Source organism: Micromys minutus, assembly GCF_963924665.1.
Source record: "Micromys minutus genome assembly, chromosome: 1".
Lineage (NCBI taxonomy): Eukaryota > Metazoa > Chordata > Mammalia > Rodentia > Muridae > Micromys > Micromys minutus.
In genome coordinates this window covers 129,051,407-129,071,289 of record NC_137969.1, presented here as the reverse complement: position 1 = coordinate 129,071,289, position 19,883 = coordinate 129,051,407, and the positions used below count along the sequence as shown (strand labels likewise).

Here is a 19,883-nt window from a genome sequence, read left to right as displayed (position 1 = left end):
TTCTTAATCTAAGAATTGTCATTAATAGAGAGCCATTGTTTAGAGAGTGGTCGGGGAAGTCCCTTGCTTGGCAGTAGTTTGGTTCCTATGTTGCCTTGAGGGCAAGGTAGAGGCATACCTTCCTCAAGGCAACCTGTAAAACAATGGAACAAACCCAAATGAACTGTAAGCCTAAACTGTTGGTCACCTGGCGGCCCTCTAATGTACTGTATTTAAGCTGTATTATTATTATTATTATTATTATTATTATTATTATTATTATTATTATTATTATTATTATTATTATTATTATTATTATTATTACTACAGGAAAAGCTGTTATCCAGATCTCTTCAGCGGGGTGAGGATCTGCAGTTTGACCAGGTACTGTCATTTGGGGGAACAGTTTTTTCTTTGAAGAACTATGTCTGACCTAATAACCTAGCTCACACCTGTCCACCGTTGAGAAAGTCCTCTGTCTTGTGTAATAATCCTGTGTATTTCTATATGGTAGATTCTTCTTCGTGGAGTAATGGACATGATTTTTTGTTTAGTCAGCACTTTAAGACTGCCTCCCCCCTTCATTGCTAATGTCTTTAATATGCTTTAAAAAGTTTTCCCAGGAAGCTAACTAAATCCTTTTATTTTATGTACCAGTTTGTTTCTATATTTATGTATGCATTCATTCATTCATTCATTCATTCATTCATTTGAGACAGGGTCTCACTATGTAGGCCAGACAAGCCTCGAACTCTCAGAGATCCCACTGTCCCTGCTTTCCAAATGCTGGGATGACAGATGTCCACCACCATTCCTAGCTCCAGAATCCAGCATTTTTACATTGTGTTACCTTACTTTCTAACAATTTAACATTACTTTTTAACTTTTAGCGCAGTTTTACAGTTCTTGGAAAACTGTATACAGAATTTCAACATCTAAAAATCTGTTTTTTTTAATTAATTTTTTTTTCTTTGCTGAGATTAAATGTTGGGTCACACACCCTGGTATCATAACCATTTTTATTACATAATAATTATTTAAAATAACAGTCTGGTGTCACTAATATATATAGGCCTGCTTATTCAAAATACTGTCTCTATAGTGGTGGGCCTGGCTGCCTTCCAGAATACTGGGTCTAGGAAAAGGAAGTGAATGCTCATTATAGATTAGCTGGTCAGATAAAGCAGTCTGTGTAGACTGTTGGCTCAATCGAAGCCCGTGCTGCTGGATCTGACTGGTGTTTCTAGATCCTCATCGCCAAGAGAGATCTGCAATAGAGCGTTTACAACCCACTGTCTGGGACCTGGTGTTCTGCATGTGCCAAGTGGGTAGACACTGGTCTACAAAGAAACCACAGGCAGGCAGGAAGGTAACGCCTGGCTACTCAGTTCTTTAGGGGTTCTCCACAATAGAAGTAAGGAAGACCGATAGCATCTGGCTTCGCCAGTGAGTGTACAGTCAGCGATTAAACTCTGACCCAATGGCCGCTCTTCTCAGGCAGTTTTCCTTTATATATATATATATATATATGGTCATTTAAAACTGCAAGTGGGTGCTAGGTGGTTTGCCGACAGAAAAATGCATTGTGTCGTATGAATTTTTTAACTATATGTTTAGCAGAGCAGACAATGCTTATTCTTCTTTCCCAGACACGAAATGAAGCTTTGTTTGGGGTGCACCACTCATTTTCTTAAAATGCAATTTTTAAACACATTGAGCAACACAATTAAGGTCTTGTTTTGAATTTCCAGTGTTACAGAGCCTATCCAGTTCCAGTCCTCTATAATAAACTGTGGCCAAAGGAAGTTAGAAATCACGAAGAGGCTTAAACAACGAAACAGCGCTGTGGAATCAATGTTTTCTTTTCCTGGAGAAACTTAATTTTGAAGTTTCTAAAGAGTATGAAACACTACAGAATTAATTTGATTTCTAGAGATACCAATTTATCTTCATTAAAAGCTACTTCCTGTAGTCACAGAACTGAACAAAGCCCTTGACAATTACGCAGCCTTCATGCTTTAGATAACATGTAACCCCGTGGCACATTGACTATCTGCTGTTTTAATTTTGGAGGCAGTGGGTTGAATCCAATTTAGAAATGGTTTGGAAGAAAGACCATTCTCTTGGAGTCTTTGATATATGACCATGGGGCTACTCGTTATAGCTAGTCCAGGAAAGTTGGTTTATTCAAAAAAAGGAATCGATTGGTGTTCATCTTAAATTTGGTGACAGCCAGCAGAATTTCTGTCGCTGTGACAAAGTATCCGAGATAATTAACTCGGATGGAAGAAAGGTTTGTTTTGGCTCATGGTGCCAGGGGTTACAGTTTCTGGTCACTTGCTCCCATTTCGTTCTGCCTGTGGAGGCGCAGTGCATGCTTGCTGTGGCTGCTAAGTAAAGAGAAACAGGAGGGAGCTAGACTCCCCCCAAGTGACCTACTTCCTGAGGCTGCACCTCTTAAAAGTACTGCAATCTCCAATACCAGCACCAGCCCAACACACAAGCCATCAGGGGACACTGCGGTTCCAAACCAACGTGTTCAGAGTTCAGCCCCCTTCACTTCATTATCTGTATCTCTGTGTCTCTAGAAGTTTGTTTACGGCGTGACTCCACCATGTGGATAAAAGAGTAACTACAGTTCCCCATGTCACAGGAACCCTGGCAGGATGGAGGCTTCCTCCATCCACACATAATGTGGTCTCCTTTGTCTTTAGGGAATCTCATCTGTCATAAACTTGGCGATGGTCTGGAGTCTTGCTCACGGAAGCATCGACAAGCTGGCAGGGTGGGAATAGGAATGATTTGAAGAAAGTGTGGGGAGGATGCTTAAAAAAAAGCAGCCGAGGTTCACCCATGTAACTCACCTCAGAGGTAGCCATGGATGTATCAGGGGTTCAGTAGACAGACTTGACGTCACGCACCCGAGTGGTGTGTGGGTGCCATAAGATCACAGTTACTGACTAAAGTGAGCGGTTTGGGATGACTTCTTACTGAGACTAAAGCTCAGGCTAAAGCCCTGGCTCATCTTTAGCTCTCAGACACTGTTTTACAATTTACCATCTCTGCATTTTCCGTGGGGTGGCTTGTGGAGTGAGGAGGGTGCTGCCCGCAGCTGTCCCTCTTCTCATACGTGACCGTCTTGCCTTTCAGTTGGTAAGCTCTATGAGTTCCGTAGCCGAGCACTGTCTCCCTTCCTTACTCCGAACCCTGTTTGACTGGTACCGACGCCAGAATGGCACTGACGATGAATCCTACGGGTACAGGCCTAGGTCTAGCACGAAGTCTAAGGGGTAAGCGGCTTGTCCAACCATCTTTCCTAGACGTGAGGCACTTGGCAGTAGATGGGACGATGGTATTGTCAAGCCAAGATTGTGTCACTTGGCTACAGGGCACAGATTACTTTATCTAGAGACTAGGTAGATAAATTCATGCCTAGAATGATAATCTACTTTATCAGTTGAGGGTATCTATCATAGGTGATTGCTTGAGGCTTAGGGGTTTAGCACTATACTTGGGTGTATCCTATGTAAAGTTTCACTTTAGATGTGGGAAAAAGTTACCCCATGTTGTGTTTTTATCCACAGAAGTTAGTCCTTTTGCTCAGTTCGTGGACATATTTTTACGAAGCCATACTAGGTTTTCTAGAGAACAATTGAAGTATTGTCTCTCTATTGCGAATTCTACATTAGGCTCATCTCCAGTAGATGGAACAGTGAAATGTATGTTGTACGTATAAATATCCAGTGTCCAAAAACAACAGAACATGCCACGCCATGCATGCAGTGGGGTACTGAAGCGAAGTCCCCACCCCACTAAGTACCCTCCCTCCTCACTCATTCCCGCTCACTCACACACTCACACTCCCTTGTGCTAAGGAGGAACACACACAGTAAACCACACAAACCAACCGCTGTGCAGTAGTCATTTTGGAACCAGGAGTCTCAACACAGTTCTCATTTTGGGTTCTTGTTTCAGGGATGAACAGCACCGTGAGAGAGATTACCTGCTGGAGCGGCGGGATTTAGCTGTAGACTTCATTTTCTGTTTAGTTTTGGTAGAGGTTCTAAAGCAGGTAAGTGCCTCTGTACCTCCAAACCTGGGTCCCCTGTCTCCCTCGCCTCCGTTGCTGAGGCCACATCTTTGATTTCCTGGGCCCTGGCTGCTCTGTACTTGCCTGCCCCTGTTTATGTGAAGGGAAATCTTTTTGCCATCTGAGATGCAGACTCAGGTTAAGAAGAGCGAGCTGGGTGGGGTTGTGGTAACTAGGGACTTGTCGCTGTCGGGCTACTCGATCCTCTTATTGTCACTTCGATTCCCTGAGGTGGCAGTAAAGATAGAAATAGCACCGGAAATGTCGTTTGTCGAAAGAGAAGACGGTGTGCAGGCGTACACATGTCTGTGTGAACTCTCGAAGGTTGTTTTTATGTTCGTGGTCTTTCAGACATTATATGTTATCAAAGGATCATCTATATATGGAGTGTGGTTAGGGAAGAAAATTAGGAAATTTTGAAAAACCTCACACGTTTTCCCTCATGAAGCATTTGAATAGGAGTTTCATGTTTGTTACTTAGAATGGGATGTAAAAGAATAGCAGATGCCAAATCTGAAAGTAGTTTGCAGTCTAGCTTGATTTAGCTAAGGCAGTATATTCTTGGGCGATAGTGTTTGTTTTTACAGTGTATGTGAACAGACATCGAACAGATAGCTGTCTGCAAATAAAAAACACAACAAACAGGTAAAAGAAATAAATGAGTTAATCAAAGGCCAAAGGCACCTTAGTATATGCAGTTTGTAAAGGTCTTTTTGTTGGTAGTAATTTTTTCAGTAGATCTGGGAATCAGATTCGCTCTGTGACTTTGCTAACAGGGTAGGGAGAGCTGTGGGGAGAAAGGGCCCTGGTCACGGGGGACCTTGACTGCCCCTTGGCTGACTGGTCCTGTCTGTTCTGTGCTGACACTTGTGTGCCGACTGTGGTCCTGTGATGTGTGGGCACTGTTTCCACTCTCCATGGTGCACGCTGAGCTTGTGAGTGCAAGGGCGGTGGCCGTACGCTCCTTTCTTACCGAAGTAATACTGGGTTCCCTTCTTCCAGACCGAGACGTTGCAGCATCCGCACCAGACACTGATCTCTGGGATCCTAGCTCACTGTAGTTTTTCTTCTTTGCATCTCATGTAACTCTCCAGTTGGACCCTGTTTTGTTGTTGTTGTGTTGGCTTCCCAGCCCCAGAGTCACCTGTACTAGGACTGGCTTCAGGGCTTCAACCCATAGCCAACCCCTGTGTGTGTGTGTGTGTGTGTGTGTGTGTGTGTCGTATCCTCCCACCATCTCCCCCCACCCCCCCCTGCTGAATTTCTCAGAGTTACAAGCCTCCTGCCTCCGCTTCACATAGCTCTCTTAACACAGGACAACATCAGTACCTGTTTTTAGAAGTTTTTCTAGTGGGCTTGTTTTTTGTTAAGATCTCTGCACAAGGTCTCGATGACTAGCTCAGGGGCCTCGGGTGTGAGACAAGGCACTACCTCTGATGAGGAGCAGGATTCAGCCACCACACCGTTCCTCCCAGCAGCGCCCTTTCTCATCCTTCATGATCACCCCATTCCAGAGTTCTCGTGTACCCAATCAAACAGCCTGCGTCACTGAGGACACATGTAAGCTTCTCCCAAAACCCTGTGTAGGGATTCTTCTCCACAAAAAAGGCAAAGTTGTTTTTGTTCCTTCAATTAGTTTCTCTTAACCTATAGAAAGTGAAATTAAAAAAAAAATCAATAGAGGTTTCTAAAATATAGAGACTAAGTAACCTGATTTATGTGAAAATGCCACAGAGCCTCATAGATCTCCAGAGTATGACTCAGTGTCTTGAGTTTGCCAGCATAATCGGTCCTCGTGAGGCTGGGGTTCTGTATTGCTGTCGCAGGTTCTGCATGGGGTGCTAGAGTATCCATGCACTGAGTTCACTGTTGAAAGGGAATCATCACTCAGTGACTTGGTCCCTGATAGGATAAATGATCTCTCCCTGGGTAATGGTTATGCGCTCACCGCTGCTTCCCCATGTGTGAAGGATTCTGTAATCTTTGAGCTAGCTGATCATTGTCACTGTTGGGTGGCCACCAAGGCACATACTAATGTCCTAGCTGTCCATCCTGTATGCTGGGACACTCAAGCCGAGTTGCTTTCCACTGGCCTTTTGTCCTCTGTGTAAAAGGGGCACATGATATACTTCAGTTGCATCCAAGAACTGAACTCCGTACTATTTGGTTTAAGAGGAGCTTCCCAGGTAGCATTCTCTGCTGTCTTCCTGTCTGTTACAGATGAGGAAAAGCCCTCAGCTATGGCGCCGCAGTGACAGCTTTGTGGTTTTCCTTTGTTTTTAAATTTGCGAGTTCTCCTTTTAATTATAAGATGTTATTATTTTCACTAGGTGAAATGAAGTGAAAGTTGGCCAGTCTCTTTTTCAAATTAAAGCTTTCCTCGCAACAAGTTAGTATAAAATTGATATAATTTAAAAATGAAATCAAACTAGCATTAATTCACCAATGGAGCAAAGTTGACTCAAGATTTTTAAAATATATTCAAAGAAAAGCAGCCAGAGGGGCTGGAGAGATGGCTCAGCAGTTAGGAGCACTGACTGCTCTTCCAGAGGTCCTGAGTTCAAATCTCAGCACCTACATGGTGGCTCTGTAATGGGATCTGATGCCCTATCTGGTGTGTCTGAAGACAGCGACCGTGCTGTCACATACATAAAATAAATAAATCTTAAAAAAAAGAAAAGAAAAGCATCTAGAGGGGCTGGGTAGATGCCTGTGTGGGCAATGTGTCTGCAGTGCAGTCATGAGGCCGTGAGTTCAGGTCCCCAGGAGCCATCGAAAAACTGAGTATGGGGACAGGCACCTGCTGTGGAGCTCCTGAGCCTGTCGGTCCAGGAGAGGTGATGCATCTGATGGAGAAGAGATGGAGGGAGCGATCTCACGTGAGCAGGTGCCCCCCCCACATCCATATACACACGTACACATACACCAAACACACACAGCACAAATAATAATAATAATAATAATTAAAAATAAGGTAGATACACCCCAGCCTTCACACCCAAGCCCCATGAACACACACATAGAACCAGTGCTCCCATCTCAGTGTGATTGTTGTGGTAAGACGTGACAAGAAGACAGAGTTTCATGAGCGAGCCACTGGAATAAATGGTGGTGCTGTGTGGTGCCCACTGCACCCACCTTCTGGAATGTTCAAGCAGAACCGAAATAGTCACTGACACCACAGCAGCCGTCAGATGTGGCAAACTTGATCCCAAAGATGAGACCGTCACCCACACAAGCAGACTTTTCTGTCTGCGCCAGCCCTTCATCCACATTGTCTCCACTTTTGAAATGAGGGCTGGGTGGCCCCGGAAGTAAAATCCTGGAGGTGCATTCACAGCGCAGTCGTTATCTGTTCTTTTGCGTCTGTCTCTATCTTCTGGCTTTAAGTGAGAGCAGACAGGTATTGTGTCCACGTACGTTTCCTTGTTTAAGTCAGGTATTTTTGGTATCGTTGTTTTATATTTTAGAAACAGGGGGTATAGAATATTCTAGAGAAACGCCAATCCCAGAAGTGCACGCGCAAGGCTTGTTGTAATTGGAGCGAATGGTACAGTCACGGGAGACATCAGCACTTTAAAATGCTGATGGTGGTGATCTAGGATAGGGTGACAGAGAAGTCTGCACATCCCTGCGCTGTCCCGGCTGAGAATTCCAGAGAATCTAGTGCAAACACGGAGTATCTGGGAGAAGTCGTAGGTTTAGGCTGCCTTGCGTTTCCTCGGGTCACAGACACCTGAGCCTGCACCATGACCATTGTGAGTGGTAAACTGCATTCTGGGAGTCTGGCCTGTCATTCACGCACTTGTTTTGTAGTCAGGCTTGCTGCGTCACCTCGAGGCAGATGTCTGCCTGGGTTAGGGTTAGTGTCTTGAGGCCCGAGACTCACACGACAGAGCAGCCATTCCCACAATTCCACCCTTTCCTTGGGGGCTCTGCTGTATGCACTGTTGACCAAGTAGAGAAGAATCTCCGGGGGAATAGAAGAGCCATGCCATCTGCCTCCGTGAGGTTCGGCCCCTTACAACCCTCCCCCATGACGTGGCCTTCAGTTCCCTTGTCCCTTCATGGGTACTGTGCTTCCAGGAGATGGGTTTGGCCTCGATGCCCTTAGAGAAAGGTGGACAGGTTGCGGGGACAGGGTGCCTCTCCATTTGTAACGCCCCAAGGCTTGCAATCTCTTGTGTCTGGAGAGTGTGGGTTTTAAACCACATGTGTCCTATAGAGGAAGCGGAGCCCAAGTTTACATAGCAAGACGAGAAGCTCGGGCTTGGATGGTGTCACTTGGCACTGTCCCACCGCCACAACAGCCACCCTCTTCATTCGAGCCTTGGCAACTATTTGCAACAGAGACTTAAAATGGAGTCTGTAGACTGTTGGCACCTCCTCTCCCTTCACACCTCACAGCCAACTATATAGAGTTCAGTCATGGCTGCCCATGGCCTGGTGGTTCGGAGAGGTCCTAGAATACAGAGACGGTGGAAGGTGGGTATCAATGCAGCTGTGAGGACGTTGGCATCCAGTTCTACCTTAGTGATGCAATTCCAATATTCAGGTGCTCTCAAAGGTTTTCCAAGAACGGGAAGCTTCTGTGGTTTTTGTTTCTCTTCACATTGAACCTCAAGTCCCTGGACTGGGATAAGTCATGATTCTGCTTAAGATAGGCGGTTAGCGTTGATGCCTGTGTGGCTCTCTGTGTTTGTTGGTTTTAAATGTCTGTTTATGTATGATCCCACTGCTGAGTTTGCCAACTATAATTTCAACCTAATTTCATGGATTTCGAGGCCTGTCCTTTGCTGCCCTCCTTCCTGACTGTTCTGCTAATTTTCTAATAGTTTTCTAATTTAAAAAAAATGTTGTGTATGTATTTCAAAAACAGTGTTTCTCTTGATTGTGAATGTTCTTTTACCATAATAACATTGTTATATCTAGTACTTACCTTTGCACTCATAATTGGCCCCTTAGATCAGCCAGTGTGCCCATTGCTGTATATTTAGGCATGTAAGTGTTACTATAGCAAAGGAGCTGAAGAGATGGCTGGGGGTTAATAGCTCGTACTGCCCTTGGAGAGAACCCACGATGGATTCCCAGCACCAATTTTGGGCAGCTCACAACTGCCTGTGACTACAGCTCCAGGGGACCCTGCACTGGTGACTTCCATGGGCATCTGCAGTCACATGCACTCACCCATAAACATACACATAACGCAAAAGAACGCAAATCTGTTTCCAAAGCAAAGGAAGTATTTTATGCTGTTGTAGTTTTAATAACTGGAGAGCTACAAATTAAATTGGCAAAGGACAGATTGGCAGGTAAGAGGCTCTTCTGTGTCTACATAAGAAAGAAACGGAGGTGGAGAGAAAACCATCTTTAGCAAGAGTAATTTGTAGTGTAAAAGAAATGGATTTCAGGTTTCTAGAGGCGGTACAGTGTGGGAAGGGAAGGTAAATAAATATACACAGGAGAAAATCAGTGTCAGCTATCAGCTATTTGATAAGACCTGTGTATGCAGCCCCATCTCTGTACTGACTTCCTGTCCCCCATCATGTCTTCTTCCTGGTTTGGAAGGCATTCACATCTAGTCAGGGGGGAACTCCTCCACAGAGCGAAACTCACACCCTGGCTATAGACAGCTCGGAAGACAGAGCTTTACATCGATCTACATCTGTCTCTCATCTGCCTTGAGCTTAAAATGTTCTGCACCTCTAATGTAAGGAGTGGGCAGCATGCTTCGATGCCTTTACTTACTTGCTGATGTGCAGTGTGGAAAGTGTCACCAGCCCCACCTTCGGTGCATGAGAAGCCTCGTTACGAACGTTATCCTTCCGAATTGCTTGATGGCCCCCCTCCCCGTGAGGTGTAAAATAGCAGCGTGGGCATTTTCCTTGGATTACTTCTAAAATGTTCATCGCCTCAGGAATACATGAGGGATAGACCGAAATGGTAGGGCTATTCATAAAGGTCTCCCGGGCTACGGAAGCCTTCCTGACATGATGTTTTCTCTTTAACTTTTAGATTCCTGTTCACCCTGTTCCCGACCCCTTAGTTCACGAGGTTCTAAACCTAGCTTTTAAGCACTTTAAACACAAGGAAGGGTAAGTGTAACTTCGGGTTGGTGCTTTTCCTTAGTCCAAATTCAGGCTATTTAAGTAAATACGGAACGTTCTTCTCATCCCTCTCCTGTTTGGTTTTCTTAAGGTTTCTTAGACCAAAGTGGGCTTGAACTCGTGATGGGCTCCTCCAGGCTGGAGTGACAGGCTTGGGTGACCACGCCAGGCTGCCCAGTTTGACTCTTATAATGAGACAAAGCCATTGTCTCCCAGTTGTTTTTAGTGTTTCCCGAATATGGGAACATTTTTGTAAAAAGAAAATAAAAAGTAATTGATAGCATCGTAAGAATGAGGTTAAATTTCATGGCAAGTTAAAATGTATACAGAAGAAAATTTATGGAGTTTTTATCCTATAAGTAAGTGTTCAGCCAAGATGTTATGATAAGGAATTTTATTGTTGATTTCATTCTTTTTCTTCTTTCTGGGTTGTTTTGATTTTGTTGTTGTTGTTTTTAAACTTTACTTTGGAGACAGGATTTCACTCCATAGCCCAGGATGGCCTGAACCTCAACTATGTCATTCATGTTAGCCTCACACTGCTTGTCATCCTCCTGCCTCAGCTTCCCAGGTCCCAGGGTTATAGGCATGAGTCGCCACACCCAGCTTTCTGGTAAGGAATTTCAGTCTGCATCCAGAGGAAACTTGTACTAAAACACCACATCCATTCTGTTGTTTCAGATATTCAGGGACCAACACGGGGAACGTACACATCATTGCGGATTTATATGCGGAGGTGATCGGGGTGCTTGCCCAGTCAAAGTAAGCAGCAGAAACCATTGTCTGTGCTTTGGAGCGACTTATGCCTGATGTAGCAGCGCTGACGATTCCACGCCTGCTCTTCTGGTACCCAGATTGCCATGAGGCTTGTGGCAGTCTTGCTTACTGTAGTCTCCGAACTGCACAGCCTGCATTTATTCATTTCTGGGCTTTGTATACATCTGAATCGAGTCAGAAGTTGTCCAGCAGAGTCCCAACATTACTTTAACCCCACTTTAAGAAATCTATGAGAAATGGTTTTGGGTTTTTTTGGTTTTTGTTTTTTTAAAAAAAACTGTCCATTTAGAGCTTTGAGCAGAGCTAATTAATTTTATTGCTTTCTAGTTGAGTGCTCTTAGCTCGTAGGCTGCACTGAAGTGAATTCTAATCATCTTGTTTTAATGCAAAATGGTTTTCAGTAGCCAGGAAAGATGCCAAGTAAGGAAGGCTAAAGGACGCTGGATTACCGTGGTGCAAGCACTTGCTTTACGAGGTGCATTCACAGGGCATCACGGAGCTGTGGATTGTGCTTAACTTTAGGGTCTGTGGTTGCTCCCAGGACTGGAAGCATTTGGGTTTGCCTTTGTGCGCCTGGGATGTGTTAGAATAATATTAGTTTATGTGTACTTGATGGTTTTTGAAGAGTCTTTGGTCTTGACTCACCACATAACAACCACTGTAAACTTTTAAGAAGGCAAGTGTGGTTGTCATCTATATACAGCAATCTCTAATATTTAGTAATATATATTATTCGGTACATTTTAATTGTAATTTTTACTAGTGACCCTTTGTATAGGTCATGCTGTAAGACTTAGTACATAGTTTCAGGTATTTTAAGTGATCAAGCGCCCCCCAAAAGACCCCCCTCCAAATAGCACCTTAATATTGAATACCATTGAGCCCACAGTGACTCCTCAACTGAGGTGAAGGGAACACACAATCATAGGTGTAAGAAATGATCAAGTTTTTTTAACATCATAAATGGCACCAGCCTCACCCAAAGGAGTTGTGGGAGAAAGAAATACAGCACCGTGAAGCAGTGCTGCTATGTCTTCACCCTGTGCATATGGAGCATGGAGAAGTGTGAAGGGAGAGGAGACTCACACCCAGGGTGTGTTCCCACCGAAGGAGAAGAGGTTGGGGAAGGGAGGCTGGCCGACAAAGGCTGAATCTTGTCTAGAGCAGTTCTTTTGAGTGTAGTGATTTATATTCAACCTCTGGTTGTTCCTGTGGAATTTTCAGCTGTTGGTTTTGTTTAGTTTTATTGTTTTAAGACAGGGTCTCACTGTTGTAGCCTAGGTTGACCTAGAACTTGCCTAGATTGACTTCAGACTCTCAGCAGAGCTCCTGTCCAGCCTCTGATTCTATCCATGTACTGGAGTGCTAGGCTTTAGACATCTGTTTTCAATATAACCAAAGGAATACTAGTCATACAGGTTGCTGATATGAACTCAGTATTGTGCTCACATTTCACAAACCTTCTGGTCCTAGGGACCCAGGAACAGGGGCACCCTTTCTTCTGTGTCTCTGCACATGGGACACTAATTTTCTGTTACAATCGATACCCTACAATTGATTGGTCTCCATGGATTAATTTGTCATCCCTGATCTATTCCCCTATGTAACTGTCATAGAAACTTAGAAAAGGGTCTTAAGTTTTGGAGAAAATCTTAATTACATGATGACTTGTGAGAACATTATTCAGTGGGTTTTGTTTGTTTGTTAGTTAGTAATAAGACATAAGAAATGACTTGCTAGTAATGGCGTAAGTAAGTATCTTCTATGATGCCTTCTTTCAGAGCCATTGGCTTTAGAATAAGCCTAGACTACGTTAACATAGTTGCATTCTCCTGAGAGCGTGCCTCTGGTCATTTTGATTAGGACAGAGAACGGAGGTCCTTCGGGATTTATCCTTTGATCACACCTTAAAGATCACATGGGAAGTTAGCAGTTTGTTTTGTTTTTGTTTTAATTCACATCCTTGATGTCCCCTTATACTTTAAAGGTTCCAGGCCGTAAGGAAGAAGTTCGTGACTGAATTGAAAGAGCTTCGGCAGAAGGAACAGAGCCCGCACGTGGTCCAGAGCATCATCAGCTTGATCATGGGGATGAAGTTTTTCCGAGTGAAGATGTATCCCGTGGAAGATTTCGAAGCATCCTTTCAGTTCATGCAGGTGACAGTCCTCCTCAGGGCTGGCAGCTACAGCTAGCCCAAAGCCGTCTGCTCTCGTTCCTTTTAAGGCCATTATTACTGCGTTTGTCTTTTTTAATTTCACATGGGATAACTACCCTTGAAATAGATAGTGACTCTGTTATAACTTCAGGCCAACCTGCCCTTAGCTTTGGGATAAAATAAGCAAGTGTTCTTGAAAATGGGATTGTTACGAATTCTTCAACCTTTTGTCAATCTGAACATCCCTTTTTCCCTCCAAGGAGTGCGCTCAGTATTTCCTAGAAGTGAAAGATAAGGATATAAAGCACGCACTTGCTGGTTTATTTGTGGAGATTCTTATCCCTGTAGCCGCTGTAAGTATAAACCTATATCTTCATACTATGTGTCATGTAAAACATACTTCCCTCTCTTCCCTGAAAACCCCTGCAAGGCCATGAGCCCGTGCCGGCCTCATTCACCCACTGCACCCTCCATTCCTGAGAGGTCAGTTTGTTAGGCTGATAGGCGTAGATGGCTTTGCGAATCATTTCACAGATTTTGATTCTTTTCCAGTTATTGTAACAATAGGGCAAACCTAGCCTCCTTTTGTCTTGGCCGGATATGAAAGTTAATTGTATTTTATTCAAATCTGACTCTACTTACAATTTGAGTGAGCAGACTTATCTTCGTGTTGAGAAAGGAAACTGTCCTGGCTTTCACTTTCCCTCCTTGTGTGCCTGTGCACTTTGATGAATTACCTGATTGCTCATGCACTGCTTTGGAAACACGCTTAGGGGAGGTGGGGTGGCCAGAAGATTGCTTGCTTGGTTGTTTGGTTTGATTTTTTTTGAGACAGAGTTTCCTCTGTGTAGCCCTGGCTGTCCTGGAACTCACTCTATAGACCAGGCTGTCCTCAATCTCACAGAGATCCGCTTCCCTCTGCCTCCCGAGTGCTGGGATTAAAGGAGATTGCCCCCATTGCCAGGCTAAGATTGTCTTTTTAAAAAGAAGCTAAGATATTGGGAAATTAATGACAGTGGTTGGCACAGCTTTGAAAACTGCCTTCCTTTTAGCTTACCACTAAATTAGGAAGGATTTTTTTTTTAAATGGGTACAAATAAAAGCGTGAATTGGAGGTTTTCCAGCGACACAATCATCTCTCAGCCTTGGGTTTAGTCCCATAAACTACATTCACTTTATTAACAAACAGACAAGGCTATCTTTTTTTTTTTAAATTCAGTTGTCATTGTCATCTGTTATCTGCAGTGACTTTTCCCCAAGTCCATTTGCTCTTCAGCATGTCAGGTAGAGCCTCTACCGAGGAATTTTGTAGGGACATGCATCAACCCCTAACTCAGGTCCTCTTTGAAAGTGCTGCCGCTATCCTGGGACATCTTATTCCTTGAATGGCCTCCTTCCCCTCCTCGCCTGACTAGCCTGTCTTCATTCCCTCATTGTATATTGTCTTCTTTGTATCAGGGACTCATCTGTGCATAGACACCAGCAAGCTGGGAAGTCTTCTGTATGACTCTGGGGCTCATTTCTGGCATGCAAACAGAGAATAAAGATGGATGCAGCACATGTAGGATGTCACATCACGGCAGGCACCGTGAAGAACTTGTGTGGGGACACAGAAGGAAGGATTGGCTAGGGGTAGGGGAGTTGAACTCTTAAATAAAGTATGATTATGTAAGTACCGTCTTGAGAAAGATGGTGACCACTGAGCAAACACTAAGGGAGAAAGACATGCTCCATGTGGGGAAGGAGCATCTCCACCATCCAGTATGGGTGCCCTGAGATGTCGCAGAGGCAGCCGGGAAGATGCCGTGGCTCCCAGGGGCAGAGCTGTAGGAGCGGAGGCTAAAAGAGAGTTAAGCAGGATGTTTGTTCAATAAAAGAGCTGGGTTCAGCTTAGAGCTCACTTCCTCGTAGTGTCCGTCCAAAGGCCCCTCTTGTCCTTGCGTGTGGCACCTACTCTGTGTTCTCACCTCCCATCTGTTCGGTTGTATCCTCTGCTCCTGCAGGCCAGGGACCAGGTTTACTTTATAACAGTTGGTACATAAGACTTCTATGTAAATCTTGGTGAATCATTAACTGACTTCAGACTTGGCAGACAGGTCTCATAATGCTCTGGTGATTGACAGGCAGTGACCAAGTTTTATCTCTGTCTTAACTCTTTCCCTAGGCTGTTAAAAATGAAGTCAATGTCCCCTGTTTGAAAAACTTTGTGGAGATGCTGTATCAGACTACATTTGAACTAAGTTCCAGAAAGAAGCATTCACTGGTACCGAGAAGTGTTTCAAACCTCCGTGTGCTCCATTGGGTGTTTCAGTAACTGATTTATGAGCCCTGTAGAGATTGAAGAGAAGTGTAAAGTGTGAAGTTGTAAAATACCCAGGACAGGGCAGACTTTGCACATGGACTTTCTCCTGTTCTACCTTAGAGTTTCTACTTTTTACTATTAGAAAGAGAGAGAAAGTTGCCACTGTTAGAGATGGAGAGGGGGAGGAAAGGAAGGAAGGAGAGAGAGGGGGAGGGAAACAGGGGGAGGAAAACAGTCCACTGAGTCTTAACCAGAGCACTGTCTTACAGCTGGCCAGTCTTGTTTCACTGCCTGTGTTTAACGGGCCCTTCAGGCTTCCTGCCCAGTGTTTGCCTGTCTCGACAGGTGTCTTAAACTTTATGTTGTGTTACATGTTGAATATAGTTTTATATTAAACCATAGCTGTTTTTATTTTATATCATAAAATTGTGTTCGAAAGCATCGTGTTTTAAGAACCATCCATTCCCTGTGCAGCCTCACCATTTCCATTCTGAAGCTGACGGCAGTTTTTTCCCCCAGTTAACCCGTCCACTTCACACAGTTTTCCCGCAGTTAGGGAAAGTGTGGAGAACTGGTCCAATATTGACCGCCTGCACTGAATCGAAAATAATTGTGAGACTTACTTGTGGCAGACATTGCTGTAAATGCTCCGCACACTCTGGCACATTTGAAGCCTCACGCCCCAGTCGGACATTTGTGGTTCCAATGGTCACTTTACATGTTTGGAAAGTAAGCTGCTGTAGTCATGTGCTTGGCCATAGCCAGCCTGAACTCAGATGCCAGGCTGCCCTTGCTCTGTTCAGAAGCACTGTGGTGGGGGATGAGAAGGAAGAGCCTGCCACCGCCTTGGGAGATGCTGGCTTAAGGAGCTGGTCTCGAGGAATTTGATCTTTCCTTGTTCCTTGTTAGCCTATGAAATGGGGAAACCGTATTAAAATGTCTTTAGGTTTTTTTTTTTTTCTTTAAGAGCATCATTCAGGAGTCCCGAACCTTTCCGTGATGAATGTTAATTCCCTTTTTCTCTCTCTCACAGGCTTTGTACCCACTAATTACCTGTCTTTTATGTGTCAGTCAGAAACAGTTTTTTTTAAATAACTGGCATATTTTCCTACAAAACTGTTTGTCACATTTAAAGGTAAGACGTTGTTACATCTCTGACCTGTGGATACTGTGACGTGTTCATTTCTCTGTGTCCACTGAACAGTAAAGAGCTAAACTTTGGTTACTCTTGGTGTATTTGAATGATAATTTTGTGGTGGTGTTTTGTGGACTTCCCTTCTGTAGGGAACCACGTATGAAAATTGATAAACCTTTACTTGAACATTTTAGTTTGTATTAAATGCAGAATTATGAATTTCTCAAGGGTCATCATATCATCTTAGATGTAGTGACATTTACTTATAAATGTGATTATTATGAATTAAACCATTACTTAGTCTCACAAAACCCTCCATGTACGCGTATTATCCTTTGCTTAAGAAAGCTCAGTAATGTTGGCTCAGGCCTGCATAATATGCAGAAGCTCCGACAGTAAATTGTCAGTAAATCCACCTCAGGGAGTCTGCACAGCATGATCTGAACATAGAGCATCACATCTCCAGCATGTAAGCTCCTTATGCTGCCGTGTGAACGGAGGGGCACTTGTTACTAACACCATCTGGCACGCCCACACCTGGCCTCCCTTAGTGTCACCAGCACAGTGGTGAGAGTTTGTAGGGAGACTGGGTTTCTTTCCCCCAGGATGCTCTGCTCACCTGGCCCTCATTTCCTCTCTGTCTAGCAGCACCATTAGTGTCTAATAGTAAAGGTGACTCTGCTTCGTGATGCTTCATCTGCATGGCCCATGAATCCAGGGTTAGAGGAGTCCGTTCAGATGTTTGCTTACAAGTCAGAGATGTGTAATCGACTGACATTTCCCTCCTGCTCTTTGTCTGAGCTACGTTGGAGACAGTACCAAGGCACAGTGAGGGTAAATGAAGGCCTCACAGGAGTCGTTTACCCTTCAAGAATAGTCTTCAGGATATAATCCTCAATAGCTTCATGATTTTATATATTATCTTCAAGCCTGCTTTGACTGCATAGTAAGATATATAGAAGCTGTCTGTCTTCAAAAGGCAATTTTGTCTGTTTTTCCTTTGACACATACATCTATTTATATCATCGTTCCTTAGACAAGACTTGAGACACCCTCTTTGGTTATGAAAACCTCCAAGAGACTAGATCGAGTTGATCAAACTTTGTTGTCTCACAACCTGGAAAGAAACACTACCAGGTGTTCACGTGGTAACTGTTTCTGTTCTTACTCTGATGAGTCTCAGGAGGAGACAGGCACTAAGGGGAGTGTCCCATCTTCTGAGTCCCTTTTCTTTCTTCTGGAATGTTCTTGAGGTGTGCATTTAATGTTTCCGGGCGTGACAGTTCATACCTTTCTCTTGCTTTGTTGGAGTTTCTTTCTTTCTTTCCACCTAACTTACAGTGCTCTCACAGTACCTTAACCCCCACCCCCACCCTTTTTTTTTTTTTTTGTCTTGAGGCTTTCATTTAAAATGCTGTTTTCTTTAAACCCTTACCTCCTGTTAAATATTTCTGGCTTCTTTTCCATTTGAGTGACTGGCTGCATCAACTTGCCAGGCTAAAGGAGCTAAGGACCACTCAGCATAGCATGAATATGTGGTTTACAGTTGTCTTGGCCATTAACCCTTAACTTACATTAAGGCTCTATTCAGCAGAAATTGTGGGACTCGGCTCCTGCTTGTTAAGCTTCCGATAATGTGGCCGTTGTGCTTAAATATGAAAGAAGATTTAAACATTCTAAGAAATGCTGTGCTAGTTACACATAATAACAAGCTGTATTTTATTTCTCCTATTTATTGGGAAATTTAATGAAAGGCTTTTTCTAATCAGTTACCTGATTCAAGTGAATCCATCGATTTCTTTTTTTTTTTTTTTTTTTTTTTTTTTTTTTTGGCTTGTTTCTTTTTTAAATCTACCTAAAAGTGTTTCCATTTAATTGCCACCACTCCTTCCTAGGATTTATTTCTCTAGTGTTTACTGGATGCCAGATGGATTGAATGTTGACATTTTCCCTGCTGCTGAGCAGAAGGAGGACAGAGGGTCTCTGTGTACGTCACCAGTAGTGACAGATGCTGGTCTGCACCGTGGTCATCCTGATTTATGATGCTTGCGCTTTGCTGGTCGGCCATACGCTCCTAAAATATGCACAAAAGAATGCTTCGTGTTCTAAGGAAGCGTCTTGGCTGTAGTCCTGGGATATTAAGAGACTTTATGCTCCAAAGTCATATAAATAAATACAGCGAATTTATTACAGCCATTATATAGTTTTTTTAAAAAGTATCCTGCCAAGCTGAGGAGATGGCTCAGGGTAGAGAGCTGCAGGGTGACAGCCAGTATCAGGATGTCCAGGACCCATAGAGAGGTTTCATGGGCATTGCAGCCCTCCTGTAATCCAGCACTTGGAAGGTAGAGATGGGATTGATCAGCAGGACAAACTGGCCACCTAGGCTAGAACAGCAGCTTCGGTTCCATATCGAGACTCTGCCTGTCTGCCTGAAAGTGGTGGAGAAAGACTCCAGAAGTTAGCCTCCATCCTACACACATACACACACACACACCCCTACACACACTCATACACACACTCATACACACACATATACACACACACACACCTACACACACTCATACACACACACATACACACACACACCATACACACACACACCTCTACACACACTCATACACACACATACACACACACACATACACACACACACTCATACACACACATACACACACACACTCACACATACACATACACATACACACACATACACACACACATACACACTCAAACCATACACACACACTCACACACACACATATACATACACACACACACACTCATACACACACAGTCATCTCTCACACACAGACACATGCTAACAGCGCTTTTAAAGTCAGTGTGCCACATTTTCAATTTGGCAGTCACAGCAAAATGGGCCTTGTTGCTCTATGCTCATTCGGAAGAGAACGGCGCTTCATTTTTCCTGAAAGTTAATATTTAAATCTTTATACTCTTAACGTAAATATGGTAAATTTTCATTCCCTTATTATCATTAGTCAATTTAGGATCAGTTGGTTTATGAATACCAATTCTAAAGTTTCTGAAGACTTGTTAGGAGACAGAGGAGTGGAGTCAGAGCCATGGACAAGTAACGCAGGGATTCGCCCCGGTCACCGTGTGTATTCTTCACTTAAATGTAATGTCGGGAGGAAAGTCGGACAATGAGACATGTTCGTTTTCTTCTAGCTTCAGTGTCTGAGGCTCCAGGATACCCAAACTTTGGGATTGGTTTTTTTTTTTTTTTTGTTTTGGTTTTGTTTTGTTTTATTTTGTTTTGTTTTCTTAGCATTTCTGGCCACTGCCTCGGAAATGTCAAATTTCTTCTAAATAGA

At 43.7% G+C, this 19,883-nt stretch overlaps 1 protein-coding gene across 1 annotated transcript in view; it reads left to right on the top strand.

Annotated features, from left to right (window-relative positions):
- Positions 1 to 314: 314 nt before the first annotated feature.
- FRYL (FRY like transcription coactivator) overlaps positions 315 to 19,883 on the top strand; it is a 106,522-nt gene continuing 86,953 nt past the window's right edge. The window contains exons 1-9 of the mRNA XM_080920253.1: positions 315 to 363; positions 3,130 to 3,269; positions 3,955 to 4,051; positions 10,085 to 10,164; positions 10,858 to 10,938; positions 12,941 to 13,109; positions 13,369 to 13,461; positions 15,273 to 15,371; positions 16,444 to 16,545. Coding sequence (XP_080776379.1) covers positions 3,142 to 3,269; positions 3,955 to 4,051; positions 10,085 to 10,164; positions 10,858 to 10,938; positions 12,941 to 13,109; positions 13,369 to 13,461; positions 15,273 to 15,371; positions 16,444 to 16,545 — 849 coding nt within the window. The 5' untranslated portion in view covers positions 315 to 363; positions 3,130 to 3,141. The remainder of the gene's footprint in view (positions 364 to 3,129; positions 3,270 to 3,954; positions 4,052 to 10,084; positions 10,165 to 10,857; positions 10,939 to 12,940; positions 13,110 to 13,368; positions 13,462 to 15,272; positions 15,372 to 16,443; positions 16,546 to 19,883) is intronic.